This window comes from Chironomus tepperi, unplaced genomic scaffold (assembly GCF_022539635.2).
Source record: "Chironomus tepperi strain 1889 unplaced genomic scaffold, CSIRO-AGI_Ctep_v1 contig_310, whole genome shotgun sequence".
NCBI lineage: Eukaryota > Metazoa > Arthropoda > Insecta > Diptera > Chironomidae > Chironomus > Chironomus tepperi.
This window is the reverse complement of record NW_027226432.1, coordinates 39,148-61,626: the sequence shown is the minus strand read 5'-3', so window position 1 is coordinate 61,626 and position 22,479 is coordinate 39,148. Positions and strand designations below refer to the sequence as shown.

Sequence of the window (22,479 nt, the reverse complement as noted above, 5' to 3'; positions counted from 1 at the left end):
ACACGAGTTGAGAAACAAAAAAAAGAAGTGAATAAGTAAATAAATAAGAAAGCAGTGGTGGGCAACATATGTGCTGCGACACGCTACTGTGTCGCCAACCAGACTTGCTAAACAGGCAATTGTAGCCAGAGTTGCAAAAAAGGTACCTGTGACAGGTTAAAACCGTGCAAATTCTTTGGATTTTCGTGCAAAACCATACAAATTACCAATTCGTGGTGGAAAAACCGTACAATTTCTTAATAATTTGTATTGTTTTGTAAGAAAAACGATAAAACCATGCAAATTACTGAGAAATTGCAAGGTTTTTATCTGAAGCAGGTGCCTCTTTTCCAACAGTGTCGACAACAAAATTTAAAAATTCCTGGAACCGCATGCGTCCAATTTCAGTCGATTCTAATCATCAAGTCTTTGCCACGGCACACAGGTTGCCCACCACTGGTCAATAAAGCTTGTGTTGGAAAAATATGAATCTACAAATGACGCATGTGGCAGCTTTGAACGAAAATAAGTTTTTAATGGAGCTTCCTGGTCATTTTAATTCTTAGAAAAATTATAGGCGTGGGAAGTTCTTTTTTTATTAATTATTGACTATTGAGATATGGGCATTATTTGTGAAAATTTAGAAGCTATGGGGATGTTCTAATCAATAATCTTCAAGTCTTGAAGTCGTTAAAGTTTTGGAAGCAGCTTTTACATTCTGATGCTTAAAAAAGGACTGTTCACTTTTAGATTCTAAGGCAGTGGGAGGAGATCTTTAATCTTGCGCTGCACACCTTTATGGTTAGTCTTGATTGATGCCCGATTGAATGTTTCTCACCCCTGCCTTGTATATGGGGTACAAGCCTGGCTGTATACGAGGGTTCAAGACTGCATGTATATAGGGTACAGGACTATCTGTATATGGGCTACAGGCTTGCTTGTATATGCGTCGCAGGTCTGCCTGCATATGGGGTACAGGCTTTCCTATATACGGGATACAAGCATGGTATGCAGCCATAGTGGACATTCTGTAGATTCACAATTGATTATCACGACCAGCGAAGGAAGTATGTCACCTTATTACGCTCAGGGAACGGACGTAGAATTTCCAAGAATTCAATTGACCATCGTTCAAAAGTTCATTATTCTCTAACATAATAAGTAAATATTCCCAAAGCCAAATTGTCCTTTGCATGAATTATCGTTCATTGAACTACATCAGTACTGTATTATTTACTAACTTACACCACTTGTTTACAATATTGTGTGTTTTTCTTCTTTCAGACATAATTTTCATATATATTTGATCATTAATGCAGTTCAAAATTTAATTGTACAAATATGCATACATCTAAATCATCCTTAATTGACTTTTGCAAATGCCTTCGGTATGATTAATTTACTCTTCATCAAATAAAATTAAGCACATAGGCAATCAAGGCATAATATTCCATATAACATAAGTTGCCCTTGGGGATGATCCAGCTGTGATGTGAGGATTTATGTCAAGGGCTGAATGACACTTTGGAACAATGAATTTTAGGTACGGGAAGACATTCTACAGCATTTTAAGAACGGAAAGAAAGACTGAATGTAGAAAAACTCACTTTCCAAGTCACATCACTGACGAACAACCCCCAAATTGCCAGCAAGAGTCATTTCATTACCCCCAAACTAGTCGATATTATGTCTTTCATAAATATCCATTCAACCAGCAAATTAATTACTCATTATGTCATCTCTACAGTCAACACGCAATCAAGTCATTCAAACATTTAGCTTAACAATCATCTATATCCTTTGTGGAGGTCATCATTCATCCTGGCAGCTAACTGATAGCTGTTGTAATGGACTAAAGTTATGATGTTTTGTGGATGTGAAGGTTTTGAGGGTGGAATTGTTCAAGGTGAGTGAAGGTAAATTTGGAAAAATTTCAGGCATGCTTCCTTTATGATAGATGAAAATGGTGACAAAATCATAAAAGTGTTCGTTGCTATAGAGTGACTTTAGAGCATTTTTGTCCAAGGGATCAGAAATTGATTAATTAACTGTTTTTTTCAATTCAAATTTTTTAACGGTATTCTAAAATTTGAATATTTTCTGTAAAAAGCTGTAGAATGTAGAAAATTACGTTTTATAACGGTTCTTTGAAATTCAAATTTCTGAGTGAAATTTTTCATTCGTAGCTAACTTCAGGTATGTTCACAAATGAAATTAAAATCATTAATTATCGAATTTAGGAATGATTACAAGATTTAAGACTATTTGATGTGATAGTAATGAGTTTTTTACGGCAGCTGACCGGCTGACCGGACAAAGCGTCTTATTAATTGACAATTTGTTCAAAAATTTGCGAAAAAGGATTTCATTTACAGTTTTTAAGATTCAATTGCGTAAAATACAAGAAATGGCGAATTTCCATCAACCAAATAGAACTTCCTCTCTCTATTGCTGATAAAAGGAAACTTTTTCCTTTTTCCTTTTCACTAGAAAAACGAAAAGGAAGCACAAAAAAATTTGGGAATGAAAGAAATCCATTAATTACGTTTTTTTCGTCGGTAAACAATTATTCCGTAGCATTTTCCGCACTTTTTTCTCCTATTTAATACTGTTTGTCATCGGTTTACTGCTGCGCTTGCTGTGCGGTCTCTTGTTCGACTAATAGAAAAATAACTCAAGCCTTTTTGATAATAAATATTTTTTATTCATGTAGGAATTGAGAATAGGAAATTCATTTATCAGAAATAGGATTTGAAAATAAACCAACAATCTGGTATTTATTTAGTTCTGATTGTTTATGGATTAGCAAGTAATGAGGTTGTTTTGGGTGGTTTTATGAAGAGCGAATTTAAACTTGGAAAAGACGTTATTTGGGAAATTTGAATTTTCCCGCACTTTTTTCACGTGGTTTTTTTCTGTTCCACCGAAAACCCTAGCATAAGCTCCTAAAATGATTCTAAATCCACCAAAGGGTGTGAAACTATTCAATCACATTTTTTTTTATCAATTTTGGTTATTTTCAATGATTTCTTAGATCAATTTTACATCCACAACCTTGGATCAACCTTATAAAGCGGATAACCTCGTTCTACAATCTCATGTAACCCAACGACCTTCTGCTATACAAAGCATGATGCTCATTCTATCCAAAACTTCTCATCGAATGACAATTTCACTATTCAACGACTCAAAAACAAAAATATTTTTGTGGACAACCAAGAAAAGTGATGATAGAAATCAGAATCGTAAAAAGTAATGAAAATTACCAGAAAGTGTTTTATCGTCTAGCGCACAAGCTTTTATATATGTATATTCTTATTCTGAATGCTTATGAGAAAATTTTATAGCCTAAATCTTGCCGCAAACAAGTTCAAAGATTGAAATTAATGATATATTAAAGGTTATTTTCAAGACATAGACGCTATACTGAATGGTGAATGTTGGTTAGTTGATCAGAAATCCGGCACCAAGTTGGCGTGAGTCTGGTATGGAGTTGGATGTTGGATCGGTTACTGGTTATCATTATTTGGGCTAATCGAGTAGGTTAACGTTGTAATTCTAATTCTGGATGCTTAATGTACAAGATCAATGTGCAATAGAAGGTCTGGACAACGTTGGATTAAGAAACGGACCAAGAACAAGAAGTTTGTCACGAAAAATAGGAACTAGAGCTACAAGATTACCTAATGATTTGTGTTGTCATCGTCAGGACACCTCCAAGTTCTCATAATGTCTAATTAGTGACGAAGCACTTTGCTATCGACGACATTGTGACTCTTGGATCAGACACTAATAAACCAGAAGGAACAGTAGGTCAAAATGCTCGAATCCTATGTTTTTAAGGCATCTAAAGACCCAAAACTTGCCAAAAGCATTTCATATCTCATTAATAGACCATTAAAATCAAGACATTATCCACAATATAACCCTACAAGTCAAAATAATTTTATAGCCACACTTGTTTTGCCGCCAAAAAGTGTGTAAAACTTAAGCAAACAAGAGGGGAGGATGAGAAGGGTGAAAAATCGAAATAGCACACAGCGTGTAGTAAAATTTGTTGATAAAGGTCGTAATATTTAATATAGAACGCCTTTATAGCTTGTGGTGCCATTGATTATAGTTTGAATAAAATAAAAATATATATCTAAATTATCCGGAAAAAAAAGTTTTTCCTTAATATTATTATTTTTCAGCACTATTAAAATGCTTAATATTTAGATTTATGTCAAAAGCACTATAATAACAACACGAGAACGCTTTGAGCACAATAGATAAAAATATTTTTTTCCCTCTTTTTTAACTTCCTGTACGTTATCCCCGTTGAGATTCTTATTTTAATATCCTAAAAATACTTTTTAGCCTATTTTTAGGAGTTTCTGTTAATTGTTTGTCCGACAGTCCGTCTGTCAATCTGCCAATCTTCAGATTTTTCTACAAATCATACTGATTTTGAACTTAAATTTTCAAATATTTTTTGACCGTTATTTTTTTTTTAAATTTCTTTTGACCGTTATTTTTTCAAATTTATATTGACCGTTACTTTCAATTACAGTTTTAAAAAAGATTGCTCCTTAATTTTAAATCATTCTCTGTTGTCTGCATTCCGGAAAATGTGCCTATACCAACCCCACAATGACCTCTTCCACACAAATTTTTATATTCCCGCATAAAAATGAAGAAATCATTTAAATTTTATTTTCTTTGTCATTCAATTTCTTTTTTACGCTCTCGAACTTCTTCATCTTATTTCCTTCCCTATTTCTTTGTGTTGCTGTTGCATGAGAGAGCCTCTTGAGCGTCACAAAACGGACTGCCACTTTAAACAAAAAAAAGGCATGAAAAACGAAACGAATGAGACATAAACTTATTTCTTTTTGTCATAAGATTTTCTCTTTATATTTTCTACAATTCATTCTAAGCTGGCTACAACGATGACGACGTCAACGACAAATTTGTTGATTCGTTTTTATCGGTTATAACCGTCAGCATATTATTGCCTGGGCGGGGTAACTTTATGGTTTGTGAGTGAGATAATGAAATTATAAAAGTGACAATTGTCAATTGAGAATCGAACTTGTGACTGCTAGGTCCTTGAAGCAACGAAAAGCTGCGCAATTAAGCCACTGAGCCTATTAAGCTCTGAATGATGCATATGACTATATCAAGTATAAATGCAATAGCCTAAAGTTTTTTTCAGCTCCGAACAGCACAAATCGATTAATCGATGAAAAACCCTACTACGGCCATTCTGACTTGACTCTGACTTGTTGCGAAATTCAGTTTAAATCTGACATTATTCTAGAAGCTAGAATCAATAATTTGACATGTGCTAACATGGATCATAGTCATATATATGTAGGCGAATCTGTCAGTGCAACAATAAAGCCTTTGTGGCTGAGAAGTTATGCTACAGATAAGAAGCACAGACATTCTTCCACTCCGCAAGAGCGTGGGTTCAATTCCCACATTTAACCTCTAAACAGAGTGATGCTGATATGACGAGGATTCACAAATTGCTCATGACATTACAACAACGACTTTAGAGTCATCAATTTTCATCAGAATGCATTCATCCGCCTAAGAAAAGATTGGCAGACATTGATTTAGATCCAACGGTTCACAATCTTTTGAATATTCATTCAAATCCAACAAATCGCAATTCCTTGAATATTCATTCAAAATCTGAATTTTATGCTCTAAATAATTTCACAGAATTTTGTCTACAAGAGCCCATCCCTAGACTGTTATATGTCGAGGATCATAAACAACAACAAGATTTTCATCTACAGCATTCAAAAAGAACGAAATGAAATGAAGGAGATTCGCAAAGATATTTCATTCCATCCTAGGTAAAAGCATCAGCTGAAATAGTAAGAATATCATCAAGAAAATTTGTGGTCGGTTGTCATTGTCATTTTAATTCAAATTCGTGTGGTATGGTTGCTATGTAACATTTTACGGTTGGTATATCAAATAAAAAGTATCCCCAACAATGATTTTTGCTTTTCTTATGTCCTCGCCCTCGACTTTTATACATTCTCTTTTTTTTGTGAATGTCGTTCAATTATATTGAAGTCGCCTTAAAGGCAACGAGAAGGAAGAGATGAAAAATAAAATAAAAATCACAGAAGGATCTGTGATATAAGATGAAAAAACTATATTTTTTCATGCTTGAACTTCCATTTTTTTTCTGTGTGTTGCAAACATAAAGGAGGAGAAAAGAAGTGGAACAAACGAAAAAGCATCAATGTCGAGATATTTGTTGTGTGTGCGAAAGAAGGGCAATTTTTTCTTTCCCAATGACAAATAAAATTGGATTTCAGATTGGAGGGATTATTTCAAAAATGATGATGACAGTCGACCGATCTTTTATAAATAGAAAAAAAATTGTGAATGGAAATTTTTCTACTATTGTTGTTGCATGCTCGCAAGTTTAAAAATCACGTTAAGCTATGGGCGACGAATATTTTTGTGACGGTTTGTTGGGGGGAAATAAATGATGAAGGTATTTTGCATTAATTTGTAGGCTGGGATTGTTCAATTAAATAAAGGTACACGAATGCTGTTGAATTTAAGCACCTTAGGATATTCATGTCAATTTTCAAAGAGAAGCTTTATGTGAAGGTACGGGCAAAAGCATTCATTTGTTCTCTCGTTTGTGTATAGAGTTGAGTTTTTAGATAATAAATCAAGCTAAAGTTTAAAATTTGAACAAAAATTCAAATTCAACTTTAAAATTCGAACAAAAATTCAAATTCAAGTTCAAAATTTGAACGAAAAGTTCAAATTAAAATTCAAATTTTGAACAAAAATTCAAATTCAAGTTCAAAATTTGTTTAAAAACTCAAATTCAGGTTCAAAATTTGAACGTAAAATTCAAATCAAATGTTCAAAATTTGATCAAAAATTCAAATTTAAGTTCAAAATTTAACCAAAAATTCAAATTCAGCTCATAAATTTGATCAAAAATCAAATTAAAATTCAGAATTTGAACGAAAATTCAAAATTTTGATCATAAAGAACAACTTTGAAGTTCAATCAACAAAACTAAACAAATCGCAACAATTTATCCAAACAAAAACATCAAGTTCAATTCCCCAGATCTCAAAGTAAGCTCATACAATAAATCCACATAAACTGCATCAGGTATATCGTAAATATCGTCACATTATCAATCCAAAACTTTATAAATTTACAACAATCAAGAAGTTTTATATCTTCTACAACAATAGAAACAACAAGAGCAGATTTATCGAAGCAATTCTCATAATAAAGTATGTAAATATCTCATAGTTTTGCAAAAAATCTCTCCCATGACAAAACAATTCACTGTTATAGATAGAAATTAATCCTTTTGTTGTGTCACATTGGAGTACATAATGGAACACGATGGAACTAATCTGGATGATAAAGCAGACAACAGAACAAAGTGAAAACAACATTCCATTTTATTCAACGAAAATCTCCCAACCATAGAGAAAAATAAAAAATCGATATAAAATGCTTACATCCATTGCATGTCATGCCACGAGTGGGAAAAAAACTATTTTTTTTTATTAATCCTTATCAAATTGTAATGTTGATGATGCTGATGATGATAATTGTAATATTTTATCTGCCTCAAGCTAGATTGAATTTGGTCAATGGATGAAATTTCACCTGAATATTGCTGTCGGCGATTGTTGGATTAGCCACAAAAAAAAAGCGATGATTCAATTCGTTTTTTCGTCCTCATCATCAATTTTCTTGTGCTTTCTTCCTTTTCATATCCGATAATTGAATTATCTTTCAGCAAAAATGGAAAATAAACTTCTACTTAGTTCCGTTCATGATCATAAAATAATTTTATAAGAAGCCTTTTCATCGCCTTTATTTCTCTTTTATATTTAATTGAAAGTTTTTGTTCCTTGCATTATAAATTGGGGATAAAAGTTCATTTGGCATTTTAAAAGAAGACATAAGACGATTAAGAAAACTCAAGGATCCTTAAGTTGAAGTGGGAAAAGGCGCAAATAATTAAAAAATAATAAAGATGAAATTGTTTTGGGATTTTTGTGAAGTCGGCTTGATATTTTGGTTGGGAATTAGTGGAACTGCACAAAAGAATGGACGGAAGATAGACTGTAGATTTAAGGTTAGCTTATCAAAATTCTAATTTGGATCTAGTATTGAAAGACTTACTTTCGAGAAGCATGAGTTCAGGTTTGTCATAAACTACCTGGATGCTAACAGAATCCTCTAAAGGACTAAGCATTTCCCAGAGCGACACAAAACATGAAGTCTCTGTCATGGAACTTTAAAAGCTCTGCCAAAGCTCTTTTATCCGTGTTGCATTCATATAACTGCCAAATAGAGCCGCTCAGTGTTGGAATAGGATTCCTGAAACCGGTTTCTTAACCTACTCAGGATATCCCACTCTGCCATACATTTCCCGGATTAGCAGGGCCATTTTAACCACATACCCTGCTCCCTTTTCAGCCATTAGATTCCTATAAAAGGGTATCTCGGGTAGATTAAGAAAATGGCCGGGACGGTATTGCGAGTGCAGTGGTAAAGGAGGACATAGAAAATGTATAATAAGGCACTTTGGCATATAGTCGAATATCCCTCGCTAGTTCAGTGGTAAGAGTATCAAAATGGAAATTTTAGTGCAAAGTATGCTTTCTCGATCTCATGACCAGTACGGGACTTCTTCAGTACGGGAATTCTTCCAGGACCGGAATTTCGGGAATGTATAGGATATAGGTTCGAGTCCTACTCGAGATTCAATATTCGAATTATTACTTTTTCCGTCAGATCAACACTTCATATTCATCAAATCCCAAACATCAAGCCAGCTTCCAATAAATAACAATAATTTTACTTAAATCTTTTTTTCCTCCCCAAATACATGCACAGTTCATTGCGGATCTCAATATTTAATTGAAATAGAAAGGGAAGCTATGCCAATAAGAGCTTGGCATAGCACACAAAAAACGAGAATCAAATCGATTTCCAGGGATGAGCCTGTACGTTCAAATTTGTTGTATACATGCTGTGCTTTAGGTTAAGGCCATACACGCGATTATGGGGATTGGCTCATATCAGTGTCTGTTGTGCTCAATATATATATTTTGTTTCCTTTCGACATAAACATGGCATCGTAAATTTATTGACACTATACGCGATAAAAATCCTTAAGATATTGACTGAGATTCAACGAAAAGGAAAATGAGATAGAAAATCATAAATCGATGTAGACAAATGAGGAAGAAAAGCTGCTGATCTCATTCACATAAATTCATTTACTTCCATTTTTTTCCCTTCATTCAATGTGTTTCCTATCACAGTTTTTGTGTACGATTTAAAAGGAAAAAATATGTGTATTTGAACTGGAACTACAATAATAATTTTCTATGTATGAGAATCATACGTATGTCTATCATCAAGTCACACAGGCATGTAGATTTGAAGATTTTAGGCGCCAAAAGTCTTTTCTTGTTTTGTGGGTTATGGGGGATTTTGTGTGCTGTACGAATTGGTTATGTTGCTGTATCTTTTTTTGCTGTATGGCATTAGAATTATGTGAAACTTAGGAGTATGAACAGCACCATTGTTGATATCACGATTGAAATTTATTTTCAAGTCGTCATGTTCTAGTATGGTCTGTAGACGAGATTGTATTTTTGTACCGGGATGGATATGACCGACTTGTTGACGTATTTTGGAATTGGAATTGGATTTTTAAATGAAGAAATTGAATTACTTTGAATTTTTGGATTTTATCACTATTTTGAGATGTTGGGATGTTTTTGTTGATTTTGACTAATTCTGTTGCTATACTTGAGGATGGAATGATGTGAAATTACCTTTTAATATGCCTTTTAACTGCTTAAATTAATTAAAATCGACAAACTTTGAATTTTTTCGAATGTAAACAAAATTTTGTATAACTTGAAGTTAGCATTGAAAAAATTCAAATTTTTAACGGTTTTTCTAAAACAGTAATTATCCACAAAACTGCTTATTTCTATTCTATTTGTGGATAAATAAAAAACCCTATCTCAAATCTGTGCTCCTCGGGAATGAAATGAGTTGGAAATGCTTTTTATTTTCTAACACAATTTTGATTTTCTGCATTTGAAATTAGATTAAATCAACTCGAATGAAATTGGCTGTTCATGCGAGACCTTTCATGTCAAGAGCAAAGCGAGAAAGAATGACTAAAGGTAATTTAGTAGAGCTTGAAAAGACGATTTGACCATTTTTTATTATTGTTCCTTTACCGTCGCCAATTTTTTGTCAAAAATCTCTTTTTCTATGCTTTGTTGTACATTCCGACGCAAATACACAGGACAAATCTTTTCAAATTACGGAGAAAAAGATCCTTTCGAGCGAAAACTTTCGGCCTTCAACTTGAAATATTGAAACAACAACGTAAATGACACATTAAAAAAAAAACTTTTCCTTTTTTTCCCCCTCGTACCAATAAGTTGTTCATGCTTCTTAATTGGTTTTCGGTGTTTCCATTTTGTGCCCACTAAATGTATGTTGGCTTTAAATGTTGAGATTTTCAGACCGAGAGACACAAATGCTTTTAAGGCTCCGCTGAACCTCTTTTATAAACACCAAATGGAAGCTGCCTATTTTTGGCAGCCATACGGTACCATTTTCACTTGTGTCACTCGGGACATTCACGTATGATGATACAGAAAATGATCAATTTGTCAAATTTTTAATGGGATATAAATCCTTAAGGTGAATGTCAATTGACAATACTTTTTATGTACTTGAAAAGGGTTTTTTTTTGGCATATCGTTTTTGATTCCACCGTTCATTTTTCAAAGGTGATTTGGATCGAACGGTTGAAAAAATAGGAATTTTAAGTCCATATGGGAAGTAAGCCATGGGGAAAATAATTGACAGTTTTTGCTCATCTTTTAATGGATTTTAAATTGTGAGGTGCAATTTGATCGAGTTTGGGATGGAAGTAAAGCCACAGCTACAGAAACCGTTAAATTTTGAAATCTCTACAAAACTAAGGTTCAATTTTTGGACTTGAACTCTATTAAAAATCTATAAAAACCGTTAAATTTTGAAATCTCTACAAAATTCAGGTTCAATTTTTGAGCTTGAAATCTATTTAAATCTACAAAAACAGTTAAATTTTGAAATCTCTACAAAATTAAGGTTCAATTTTTGAACTTGACCAAAGAAAATGGAAATAATAGAAATTTTCAATTCCATCCAGTCACATTCCTACATCACACGCACACACAATGCCAGCATCAGAAACTCAAAAACATTAAAAGTCACAGCATCAACCAAGCAGAACAAGAAATATTATAGAGTACCAACATAAACTAGATCAAACAGCGGCAAACGCTTCTTATTTCCCCCTCAACATCCCCAGCCACTACACGATCCAACAACAACAAAAGATGAAACTTCTTCGTTTCATAATGTTGCGAGAAATCCAATACACTTTGAAAATTGTTATTCCTAAAACGATAATACTCTCTTAAATCTACAGGGGTGCGTAATAATGAGTTCTACGGATAATTGAATCTGTACATCAAAAAAAGAAGGCAGAAGAATGAAAATGGAAAAAACCAGAAGTTAAATTTTCAAACAAACTTTTTTAATACACAAGAAAGTCATGAAGATTTTATATAATGATGATGACAATGGGTACGGGATGGTTGTGGAAAGAAGTGTAATAAGAATAATAAGAAGAAGTCGAAATTGATAAGAACGCACGCAAAAGTTAGCTATAGCGTTAATGGATAAGGTGACTTCAGATGATGCTTTTGGGGGCCAAGTGCGTTGTAATAAAGTCAAATATAGGAAGTCGACGGATGCTGGGATGACGAATGTATGTGACATACGTCAGGTAGTTTCATCAATCAACATGATGGAAGGTGGAAAGAAAATAGAGGAGGGAAAATGTTTTCGTGTTGTGCATTTGATAGAGTTCAGGTTCCCTTTTTTAATCCCCTACTTACTTCCATATCATTGACTCTTTATTATCGAATTTTATTATTAAAAAATTATACTTCCTGTAGAATGAACAGGCTTTGGAAGTTGAAGGGTTAAGGTACTTTTCGGTTTGTCCATCAAAGTTCAAAATATTGGGAATTGTTAAATTTTCAAAAATTAAAATTACCGTTATTTTTCAAAAATATTTTTACCGTTAATTTTCGAAACTTCATTTTTTCAGTTCCAATTTCAAGAACTCAATTGCTCTGCTTGCCCCTCATTCCTACTTAAATGTTTACAGTCAATACCTTTGCCATTAACCTTTTCAATCATCTCACTTGCTTCCTTTTTATTGCTTTATTTTTCTTTTTTTCTATTAAAAGACTTGTTCAATTTCCCATGTGCCTCTAAATGTGCCTTCAAATGGCCATGTCTGAAAATTTATGAAGAAAAGGAACGAAATCGTTCTCATCACGTAGAGCACGCATCAATACCTTCCTTGCATTTTATCCGCCTTAATAGATGAAATTGAAATAAATTTAAAGAAAAAAATAAAAAAAAAAATCATTAAAGCTCGTATTTCACTTTAACTGTATCCAATTGGAACTGCTTAGATTCTCATGAAAAACCACATGTTGCAAGACGAGAATTTTCCTCCTTTTTTGCTGACGTGGAAATGCAACACAGTAACTAACATTACATTGCAATTTCAATAACTGACAATGGTAGTAAATGTGACAGTCAGCAGCTGACAAAATCATTATTTAACAAGCATGGTTGTAACTAGATGTGCTTCAAAAAAATTTTTTTATGGTATTTCACGTAACAAGAAAGTTTTTTTCTAATGGTGGCAAAATTGATGGATAGGAGATGAAAAGTGGAAAATCCTGTAAGCTGTATAAGCACTATTGAGTATTATTTGTGGTACTGTAATGGCTAAGGTGATTTAGGTGATGGAGAAATAATTGTTTTTGTTAGTTTCGATTCTTAATGATCAACCCGAATGGCATATGGTTTGATATTTGATTATTTAGAGGTTGGCTAACCTTAACATATGAAGAGATTGTTCATTTTGATTAGTTTACTGATGAGGATGACTAAGTGGTTACTGTTTAGAACAGATTTATGAGATATTCTGTTCAAATTCGATGCAACGCGTGTTACTTCAATGCTCTATATGTGTGCCGCGATATACTAGTGTCACACAACACATTTGTGTGTCGCATAACACAGTCGTGTGTCGCGCAACTTGTGTGTCACCGAAATTAATAAAAATCATCATCAATCGCATGTCGTGTGTGATTTTAGTTGTGGCTTTCCACCAATGTGTACCGTAACATAAAGTAGACAAGAATGACTTATTGCATTATCTAAACTGTGTGCCACGACACACTAGTGTTGCTTTGTGCCGCGACACACTAGTGATGCTTTGTGCCACGACACACCAGTGCTGCTTTGTGCCGCGACACACTAGTGATACTTTGTATCGTGAAATACTATTGTTGCTTTGTTCCGCGACACACTAGTGTTGTTTTGTGCCGCGACACACTAGTGACATAAAGTTGGACAGCACAGACTTAGAGTATATGGCTGAAAATTGCAGGACTTTAGGAAACTGCAACCAAATTACAGTTCATGGCATTTAGAAACAATCTCGATGAGACACTAATGTGCCGTAGCACGCAGTTTGGTCAACACTGACTAAGAAGATGTAAATCAGAATTTGAAGTTCTTAGGTGCAATTCTTCTCTTATCTTGTTAAGACTTGCTTCTAAGTAGATTTGAGCAGTCATAAATATTTGACTGTAAGACAGTATAGAAATCAGCTTCCAGAACATCCAGTTAATGGACCATCACCAGACATCTCATCCCAAACCCCAAAATCAACTCAAATTCTGTCATTCTTTCCATGACAAAGCCGAGTTGAGTGTTTATCATGTTAAAGTATGTCCATATCAAGAATCAAATGAAAATGTACTTTAAAAAAGTGTCAAAATAAAATCGACATTAATTCTAGACTCAAAGTCTTTACATGACCTTTTGCCAACAAAAAAAGAAGAAAAATCTTCATCGTCACAAAAAAAAAGTAAATTCTTGAGCCAGATATGACATAGCACAGCATAGCACAAAAAAAATTAATATCCTCGAAAAGGAAATTTGATATTTTCGTTTTTTTTTCGGGAGTTTTAGGAAGGACACATTATATCTTAATGTGTCACATTATCATTTAATGAGAACAATCATGTTTCCTTCATCATTCCACCGTCATCTTCAGCATGAGGAGTCGACAATGACAATGAAAATGAAAAGCAGCGATGATGATGTAAGAAAAAAATTACAAAAGTCCTCGTGTTATTGATCGAGGGACTTAAGCGCATTTTTGTCCCAGCGATCAGGAATTGATTAACAAGTCACTTCCAGACCTAAAAATCAAGATCCAGTAAGTTCCAGGTCACTTCTAGACCTAAAAACCAAGATCCAGGTCACTTCCAGACCTAAAAACCAAGATCCATTAAGATCCAGGTCACTTCCAGAACTAAAATACAAGATCCAGTAAGATCCAGTTCACTTCCAGAACTAAAACACATGATCCAGTAAGATCCAGGTCACTTCCAGATCTTAAAGACAAGATCCATATAAAACTTCCACAAATTTAAGAACTTCATCATTTAACGGATTTTCATAATTCAAACCTCATAACGGTCAAAAAAATTCAAACATTGTTCAGTAAACACTGTTAAAACATCGACAAACATTGAAAAACACTGTAAAACAATGAAAAAACGTGTTGTTGTTTTTGTTGTTGTTATATATGAAAATGAAAAACTGTTAATTATAGTATTTATGCTTTGATTTGAGACTTCTAAATGACCGATAACCCAATAACTTGATAGAACGAAGCTATTAAAACAAACCAGAGCTCTCTACGATGTCTAGTTTTCGAGATCTCGCGTTCCAGCCGAACGAACGAACGAACGAACGAACGAACGAACGAACAAAGTGCATTATTAAGCTACCTTTTTGAAAACAAGTTTCAAAAATGCGCTAAAAAATACATAAGTAAGAGATATTGTTGGTCGTTTGGTAATATCACAATCATGCTACTTTTTTATGCTACTCGTTTGATTCTCGGTTGAGGGTGAAAATTGTAATCATAATTTTCTTCATTTATTTCTGCTGTTATGCTGTTGTGGATGAGATAGAGATACACCGAGAGAGGTGAATATGGAAGATGAGACCGTGAATGAGAGAGAGTGAGAAAGGGCAAAATATCACATAAATTTGATCCACCATTTCTTTCCCGATGGTATCGTCATCATAATTATAAATATAAATTCAGTCCTAAATAGATAAAAAAGAATATTTTTTGGGGGGAGTTTATAAATGACGTCTACTAGAAGTTTATAGGATTTTATACATTTGGACCCACCCTGACTAAGCCCCTTTATTAAGATCATACACATCAATTGGTTCCTTGACTTTTTCAATATGATCCCACTCACCCTACCCCACCCTCTTCTCTGAATTTGGGAAAATACATCAATTCCCTCTACTTTTTCCCTAGGCGCTTAGTCAGAACTTTTTTGTTTCGAACTCGAAAATTTTTGGGGGAGAGAGTTTTAGAATTTTGGAAACCACAATCCCTTCTTTTGCAACTCCTCCCACCTCTCTTGCATCTTCTCTTCCCTCTATTGCAACCCCTTTCTCCTTTATTGCATGCCATTTACCCAATATTGCAACCCCTTCTTCCTATCTTACAACCCTTCTACCCTCTTTCTTGCAATCCTTACCCTCTCTCTTGCATACCTCTCCAACTCTCTTGTAACCCCTATCTCCACTGTTGCAACCCCTATACCATCTCTTGAAACCCTTCTCCTCATTCTTGCAACTCCTTTATCCTCTCATTCAACTCCTCCCCCCTCCTACTTTGACATGGTTCCAACCTCCTTCCTTAAATTTTCTCCAAAAATATAATTTTGAAGTTTTTGATCTAAAAAAGCCTAACCCCCTTTAACCCAAAGTTATCAACATCGATATGCAAACCCCTTAATCCAGTAGTGAGCAACCAATGTGCTTCGGCACATTAAACTCTTAAACTTCTTTGAAATGTCATGAAACGAATACCTAGTGCGCTTTTAGACGATGTCTACAACCAAGGCATGCCACAGAAAAAAAGCTTTCTCACCACTGCCTTAATTCCTAGACATAACAACCAAATGACCCCATCCTAACAGCATTTTTCTTCCTCTCCGTTCTCATTTCAACGTCAAATCGAGCTTACGCTCACGTAAATGATATCCTGTGGGGAATATGCTTGGCTTATTTCATATAAAGATATAACATGTATAAAAATTATTTACTTTTTTGCGTTTTTTCTCTTCTCTTCCTTCATTCTCTCACTCTCTCACTTTTATTCAGGTAAAGCAAGCAACATTAACGAAATGAAATTGCAGAAAATACAAATTCCATTTAATCTCGATGAATGAAACACGTGTGGGATATGCTGGATGTCATTTTTTTTTTATTCAGGACAGCTAATGAGTTTTTGAGATTGGAGATGGAGTTAAGAGGATGACATGGAAAAAAATTTGATGAGAAGTTTATTGTTTTTTGAAAATTGGAACTGAAGCTGTGGATTTTAGACAGTTTGGACTATCGGATATCCTTGATTAGTTAGACAAAGCTGTCGGTTAGATTGAAATGATGAAATCACATAACATGCTTGATTAGATGCGTCATTTATGAGTCACTCATTTAATGACATTCCATTCATAGCTGTGCATCATAGGAAGTAACCCAAACAAAGTAAAGCACCTCTCATATCCTCAAAATGGAACTAGAAACTCATCTACAAAGTTGAATATTTTTAAAATTACCAATAAAATTCAGCATAACTTTGAAATGTTCATCTTCATTTCTAGTTAATAAACGTAAACATTAGATTCGTATATAAAGCACTAGATGTAATATTTTATACATTAAAAAGTTTTCCAGAGAATACCAATAAAAATTCTTTTTTGAAACATATATAAAACTTTTCTTTTCAATTTCATGTTAGATGACATACGGAAATGATGTAAATTTAGGAATCTAAGGGATCTTCTGATTGGCTTATTTGCCACTTTTTAAGGCTATATTATAAGATCCCGGAGCGGACATAACGTAGAGAATTCTAAAAATCTGGTCCAAGATAGGTACTGTCTGGGATGAAGTCAGTAACATCAAAACGAATCTGCCACTAGATAAGACTCCTACCACTAGTCGGTCATACCGGTCTGACACATAATTATTCACCATTTGCACTCCGCGTATATTCCGTAGTTGCCGTGACAAGGCGGCACAGTAGTATGCCGTGAAAAATGTCGCACAACATAACAGAGTGTCACAGAACTCAATAATGTGAGGTAAAATAAGTAGTATTGTTTTGCGTTAAAAATAGTATGTTATGCAACAAAGGAGTAAGTTAGGCAACAAAGAGTAGAGTTGATCAACAAAAAAGTGTACCCCGGAACAAAACAGAGTGTACCAAATCATATTATTGAACCGCAGAAAACAAGCAAATTTCAACAAAGTAGTAGCGTGCTGGGAAACTTAGTAGTGTATCAAGAAACAAATTAAAATGTCGCAGAACACTTTTGTGTCTTTTCCGCAGAAAAAAAACACTGTGGTGCAACAAAGGATTGTATCGTCCAACATTATAACATGTCTTGCAACAAAGTAGATTTTTGTTGCACAAAAAATGTGTGGTGTGCAACCAAATAGCGTGTTACACAACAAAACAGTGTGCAAGAAAGCAGTGTGTCATGTAACAAAGTAGTATGTAGCAGAGGACCGTGCCGCAAAATACGGTTGTGTGTTGCAAAACACAGTATAATATATGGGAAGCTTTCCCCTAATCTCACACATTCCAAACCATCTAAGACGTCATTTATGAATAATCCGATAAAAAAAAGTTTGCAATTTCTCAAAAAAAAAAGTATAAATTGCTTTCCAACTTTATTTTCCAATGCCATAAAAGATAAAATTGTTCATCCATTCACACTAGCACACCAAAAAAAGAAGAAAAAAAATGAGACGAGTGTAAAAGGTGTAAAAATGCCATCATACAAGCAGCACTGTGGCATGCGAGAGAGAGAGCGTCAACGACGGTAAAAAAAAGAATTTACACAGAAATGAAATCATCAAACAAACAAAAAAAAAGAAGAATTTTGCCTCACTCTGACTTGTTTTCCCACCCTATCAAAGCTTATCTTATCAGCAAACATATTTGTCACTGTATATGTGTCTCAAGCTGTATCAAGTACATATGTGTATATTTTCTAGGGAACGGCAGGTTAGTCAACAATCTTTTTTTAATAATTTCGTATTTTACAGATAAAAAAATTGTTTTAAACCTTAAATGAAATCATATTTCGCAATAATTATGACACACTGAATATGTAGGAACGCGTATGAATGTGTTTGTGTACGTCATAAAAAAATGATGATGATGATCATGATAAAATAAGTAAGTGCTATTTAAATACCATTATTTCAAGATTTTTAATGAAGATTTATTTGTCCATGAATGCCTTAATGGTAATGGAGACGGGGGACAGTAAGCGAAAAAGGGGGGAAATTTAGGAATTTGAATTTCAATTTTTATGTAATTTTAAACTTCGAGTGCTGAAATCAGAGGTGGGCAACCTTTTTTTCACGGCACTCCTTAATGGTGTGCCTAAGGTAAGCCTCAATCTAAACCGCACAATTTATACGGTTCTTGGCATTTCTATACATTATTGACATGTGCCGTGTCACACATGTTGCTAACCATTACCTTAAATCAGGGGTGGACAACCTTTTATTTTCCATGGCACACCTTAGTGGTAAGCCTCAACCTTAACAGCACACAGCATACGGTTTGTGAAATTTTAGACGACTCAAAAATGCAGTGTTGGGCAACCTATGTGCCGCGGCAAAAATTCTTGGAAATGTCATGATCCGTGTGCCGTGACTAAGACACAAGGTGTGTCGCGAAACATATAAGATTGCGCAACATTTCACTAATGTGCCGCGTCACACAGGTTGCCCACCCACTCCCTTAAATGGATAGGAAGTAGAATTTTTAATGAACTTTTTGTCTTTCCTTTCCTCGCAATTTCCATAATTGAAATTATTTTTTGACGAAAAATATGTTTAGCATGTTTAAAAAAAAGGTGACCTAAATTTTGTTGACTATGACATGCTTTCTTTGTGTTGTTAGCGGTGCTCTTATTAGTTAATGTTGTGTCTCTAATACAGATAATTAACAGCATTCAGAAGTTGTGCTATGACTGATGAATTTTAAAATTCTTGGAGGGGAAAGGAAATTTTTTTAATTCCCAACAGAAGTTGCTGCTGATGGAAGTCCCTTTTGGGAATTTTTAATGCGGATATTGAATAAATTGAGGAAAAAAAAGTGTGATAATCAGATGGCAGATGTTATCCATGAGGGATATTTCCATGAGGAACGATTCATAAGGGAACGTTCTGAAGTTACATAATGGTTAAAATATGGAAGCGATTCGAGATCTGAAGGATAGGCTGTGAAATGAATGAAAAGTGGACTTCAATCTTTGGCAAACAGACGCTTCAAAATCATTTGTAGAACTGGAACTTGAATGTCAAATTTGAACTGCATGAGATATGCTTAAGGAATAGGGATGGCTATGTTCTGGATGAAATTTGAAGAACTGTGGAGAGGAAGGGGTTTGGCTCTAACCGTCTTAAACTTGACATACTCCAGTTTTAAGGACAAACCTCTAACTCCAAAGTCATACTAGAGTTCGTCCCAAGTTTATCCCCTTAAGATTTATCCGACAAATCAGACCCTGCCTTAGAGTGATCAAAAAAAGGAGACAGTCCATGACAAATCAGAAATGTGCACATCCTAAGCATACCGAATCAAATGACCAGACAAGGCTAACAAGGCCCTAACAGGCAAAGAGCATGCTTTCATGGTGCAGAACGGTATCACTCAAGTATCACTACAGTCCCTAAAACCGGTCTATTTCCCTTTTAGGGCTATTCACTCCAAATTCAGATTCTGATCAAATTAAGATTCTCTAGAGCCAAAACCTTCCTAATTTCCCAATAAAATCAGAAAAGTTCCGTAAATGTTGATTGAGTAAAAACCAAAAATCATTCGTGTATAATTTAAATTTATAGCCAAAAGGTAAGTGTTCATGCATTTAAAATTCAAATTTTACTACAAAATACCAAAACCAGAAAATGGAAGAGCTTGAGAGTTTGCATCAAAATCATTTTAATTTTAATTTCCATGTCAATTACAAGTGCACAAAAATTCAAATTTGAGTATAAAATTACTGATGTATTGCTTACATGGCTTCATAAAAAAAGCTATTTTGGTGTAAAAATAGCAATAATGAATTTACACAGCATAAAAATTGTAGTTCATTATTGTTTTGTGCATTCAAAAAACCTCAAATACATTTTACATGAGAAGCTTTATTTCAGCATATCAAAGTGTAGTGAAATACACTCCTTCAATTATTACACTCATATCACTTATCAATTTCAAATGAAATTCCTCGCTGTTTCAATAACAGTCATAACAATCATCAGTAACGTAAAAAAAAATAGCTAGCAATTCTCGAGTTCCACTTGTTTTGTGTAAACTTTGAAAAAAGCTCATTCAAAAAATGTTCATACCCGATCGGCACAAATTATTTATGGTTGTCAATTAGGCGGGGTCAAGTGGCAATTTTCATGTTAATTGCCATAAAAGTTACCATATGGCTGCAATATAGGCTGTCATGTAGCCACTATCTGGCTGTAATAAAGCCACTGTCTGGCTGAACTATAGTCATTATCAGGCTGCAATCAAGCCTCTATATGGCTGAATGAAGCCACTATCTGGCTGTAATGAAGCCACTATCTGGCTGCAATTGAGCCACAATTTGAATGTAATGAAGTCACTATCTGGCTGTTAAGCAGCCACAATATGGCTGTATTGGAGCCACTCTATGGCTGCATTGGAACCACTATATGGCTGTAATTTAGCCACTATCTGGCTGTAATGAAGCCACTATCTGGCTGCAATTAAGTCACTATCTGGCTGCAATCAAGCCTCTATATGGCTGAATGAAGCCACTATCTGGCTGTAATGAAGCCACTATCTGGCTGCAATTGAGCCACAATTTGAATGTAATGAAGTCACTATCTGGCTGTTAAGCAGCCACAATATGGCTGTATTGGAGCCACTCTATGGCTGCATTGGAACCACTATATGGCTGTAATTTAGCCACTATGTGGCTGTAATGAAGCCACTATCTGGCTGCAATTAAGTCACTATCTGGCTGTAATGTAGCCACTATCTGGCTGTAATGAAGCCACTATATGGCTGTTATGAAGTCTCTATCTGGCTGCAATGTAGTCACATTCTGCCTGCAATATAACCATTATCTGACTGTATTATAGCCACTATCTGGCTAGAATATAGCCACTATTTGGCTATATATTGTAGTCTGGCTACTGTGTGCCTGCCATTTGACTGCCATGAAAAACGTGTGCCGATCGGGATAGTAAAATAATACAATAGAGTTTTTATTCATTTTTGACATACCCATGCAACTATATTGAAGCAAAAAAGCGTATATTTAACACATGCAATATTCCTCGCTAGACGAGCTGCACTTTCTCCTCTTGTGTCAATTTTTCGTGAATCCATTTTTTATTTTATTTTTTTTTATGTATAAATTTAATTTTAATTGTTTGTTCACTTAAAACAATGCCTTTTTTTGGAAGTGTTTACTTTTAGTTTTTGTGCTTACTCCAAAATATATTCAGTTCCGATATATGGCAAACAATCAATTATTCACTCAAATATGCAAATTTTTTTTTATTTCAATTAAAAAGCTTTTCTTCTCGATTCTCGAATTTTAAACTGCTATGACTGAAAATTATACGAAAACTGAGGAAATTTTTGCTGATTACGAACTTCATTACACCTTATCGGTGCCTCGCCCTAGCTCTTATCTTATCTTATCACAAGTTATTTCACATGTGTGTATTTAAAATAGAAAATATGTGTGTTATAGAAGATAGCGTTAAGTTACAGGTTCATATACAGACACGCGTATGTGACTAGAAATTAATAAATGATTACGAATTGCTGGGTTGGAATGAAAGAGATTTGTGGAAGGTATTTGCATCGTTGACGGGTTGATTTCAGAGTTTGGATCAATGTTAGGGACACGCAAATTTGAATTATTGTGAATTGAAGCAATGATGGTCAACCTGTGTATCGCGACACGCTAGTTAACCATAAGCTGTGTGTAGTTTCGGTCGAAGCTTGTCGCCAAGGTGTGCCGCGAAAAATAAAAGGTTGTCCACCCCTGAATCAAAGGGTATGAAGAGCTGCGACACTAGGATTATAGTAAATTTTAGGCAAATTAGAGATTTCACATTTTAAAAATGTTCTGTAAACTCTAAATCCTTTAAAAATTCAATCATCAATAAATAGCACATACCATTTACAAACCGTCAATCAAAAATTTTAAT

General features: G+C 34.4%; 1 protein-coding gene across 1 annotated transcript in view; it reads right to left on the bottom strand.

Annotated features, from left to right (window-relative positions):
- Nucleotides 1-21,874, bottom strand: part of Tsp2A (tetraspanin 2A) — a 42,476-nt gene extending 20,602 nt beyond the window's left edge. The window contains exon 1 of the mRNA XM_070643478.1: nt 21,542-21,874. Within this exon, the coding sequence (XP_070499579.1) occupies nt 21,542-21,646 (105 nt within the window). The 5' untranslated portion in view covers nt 21,647-21,874. The remainder of the gene's footprint in view (nt 1-21,541) is intronic.
- Between the last annotated feature and the right edge of the window lie 605 nt (nt 21,875-22,479).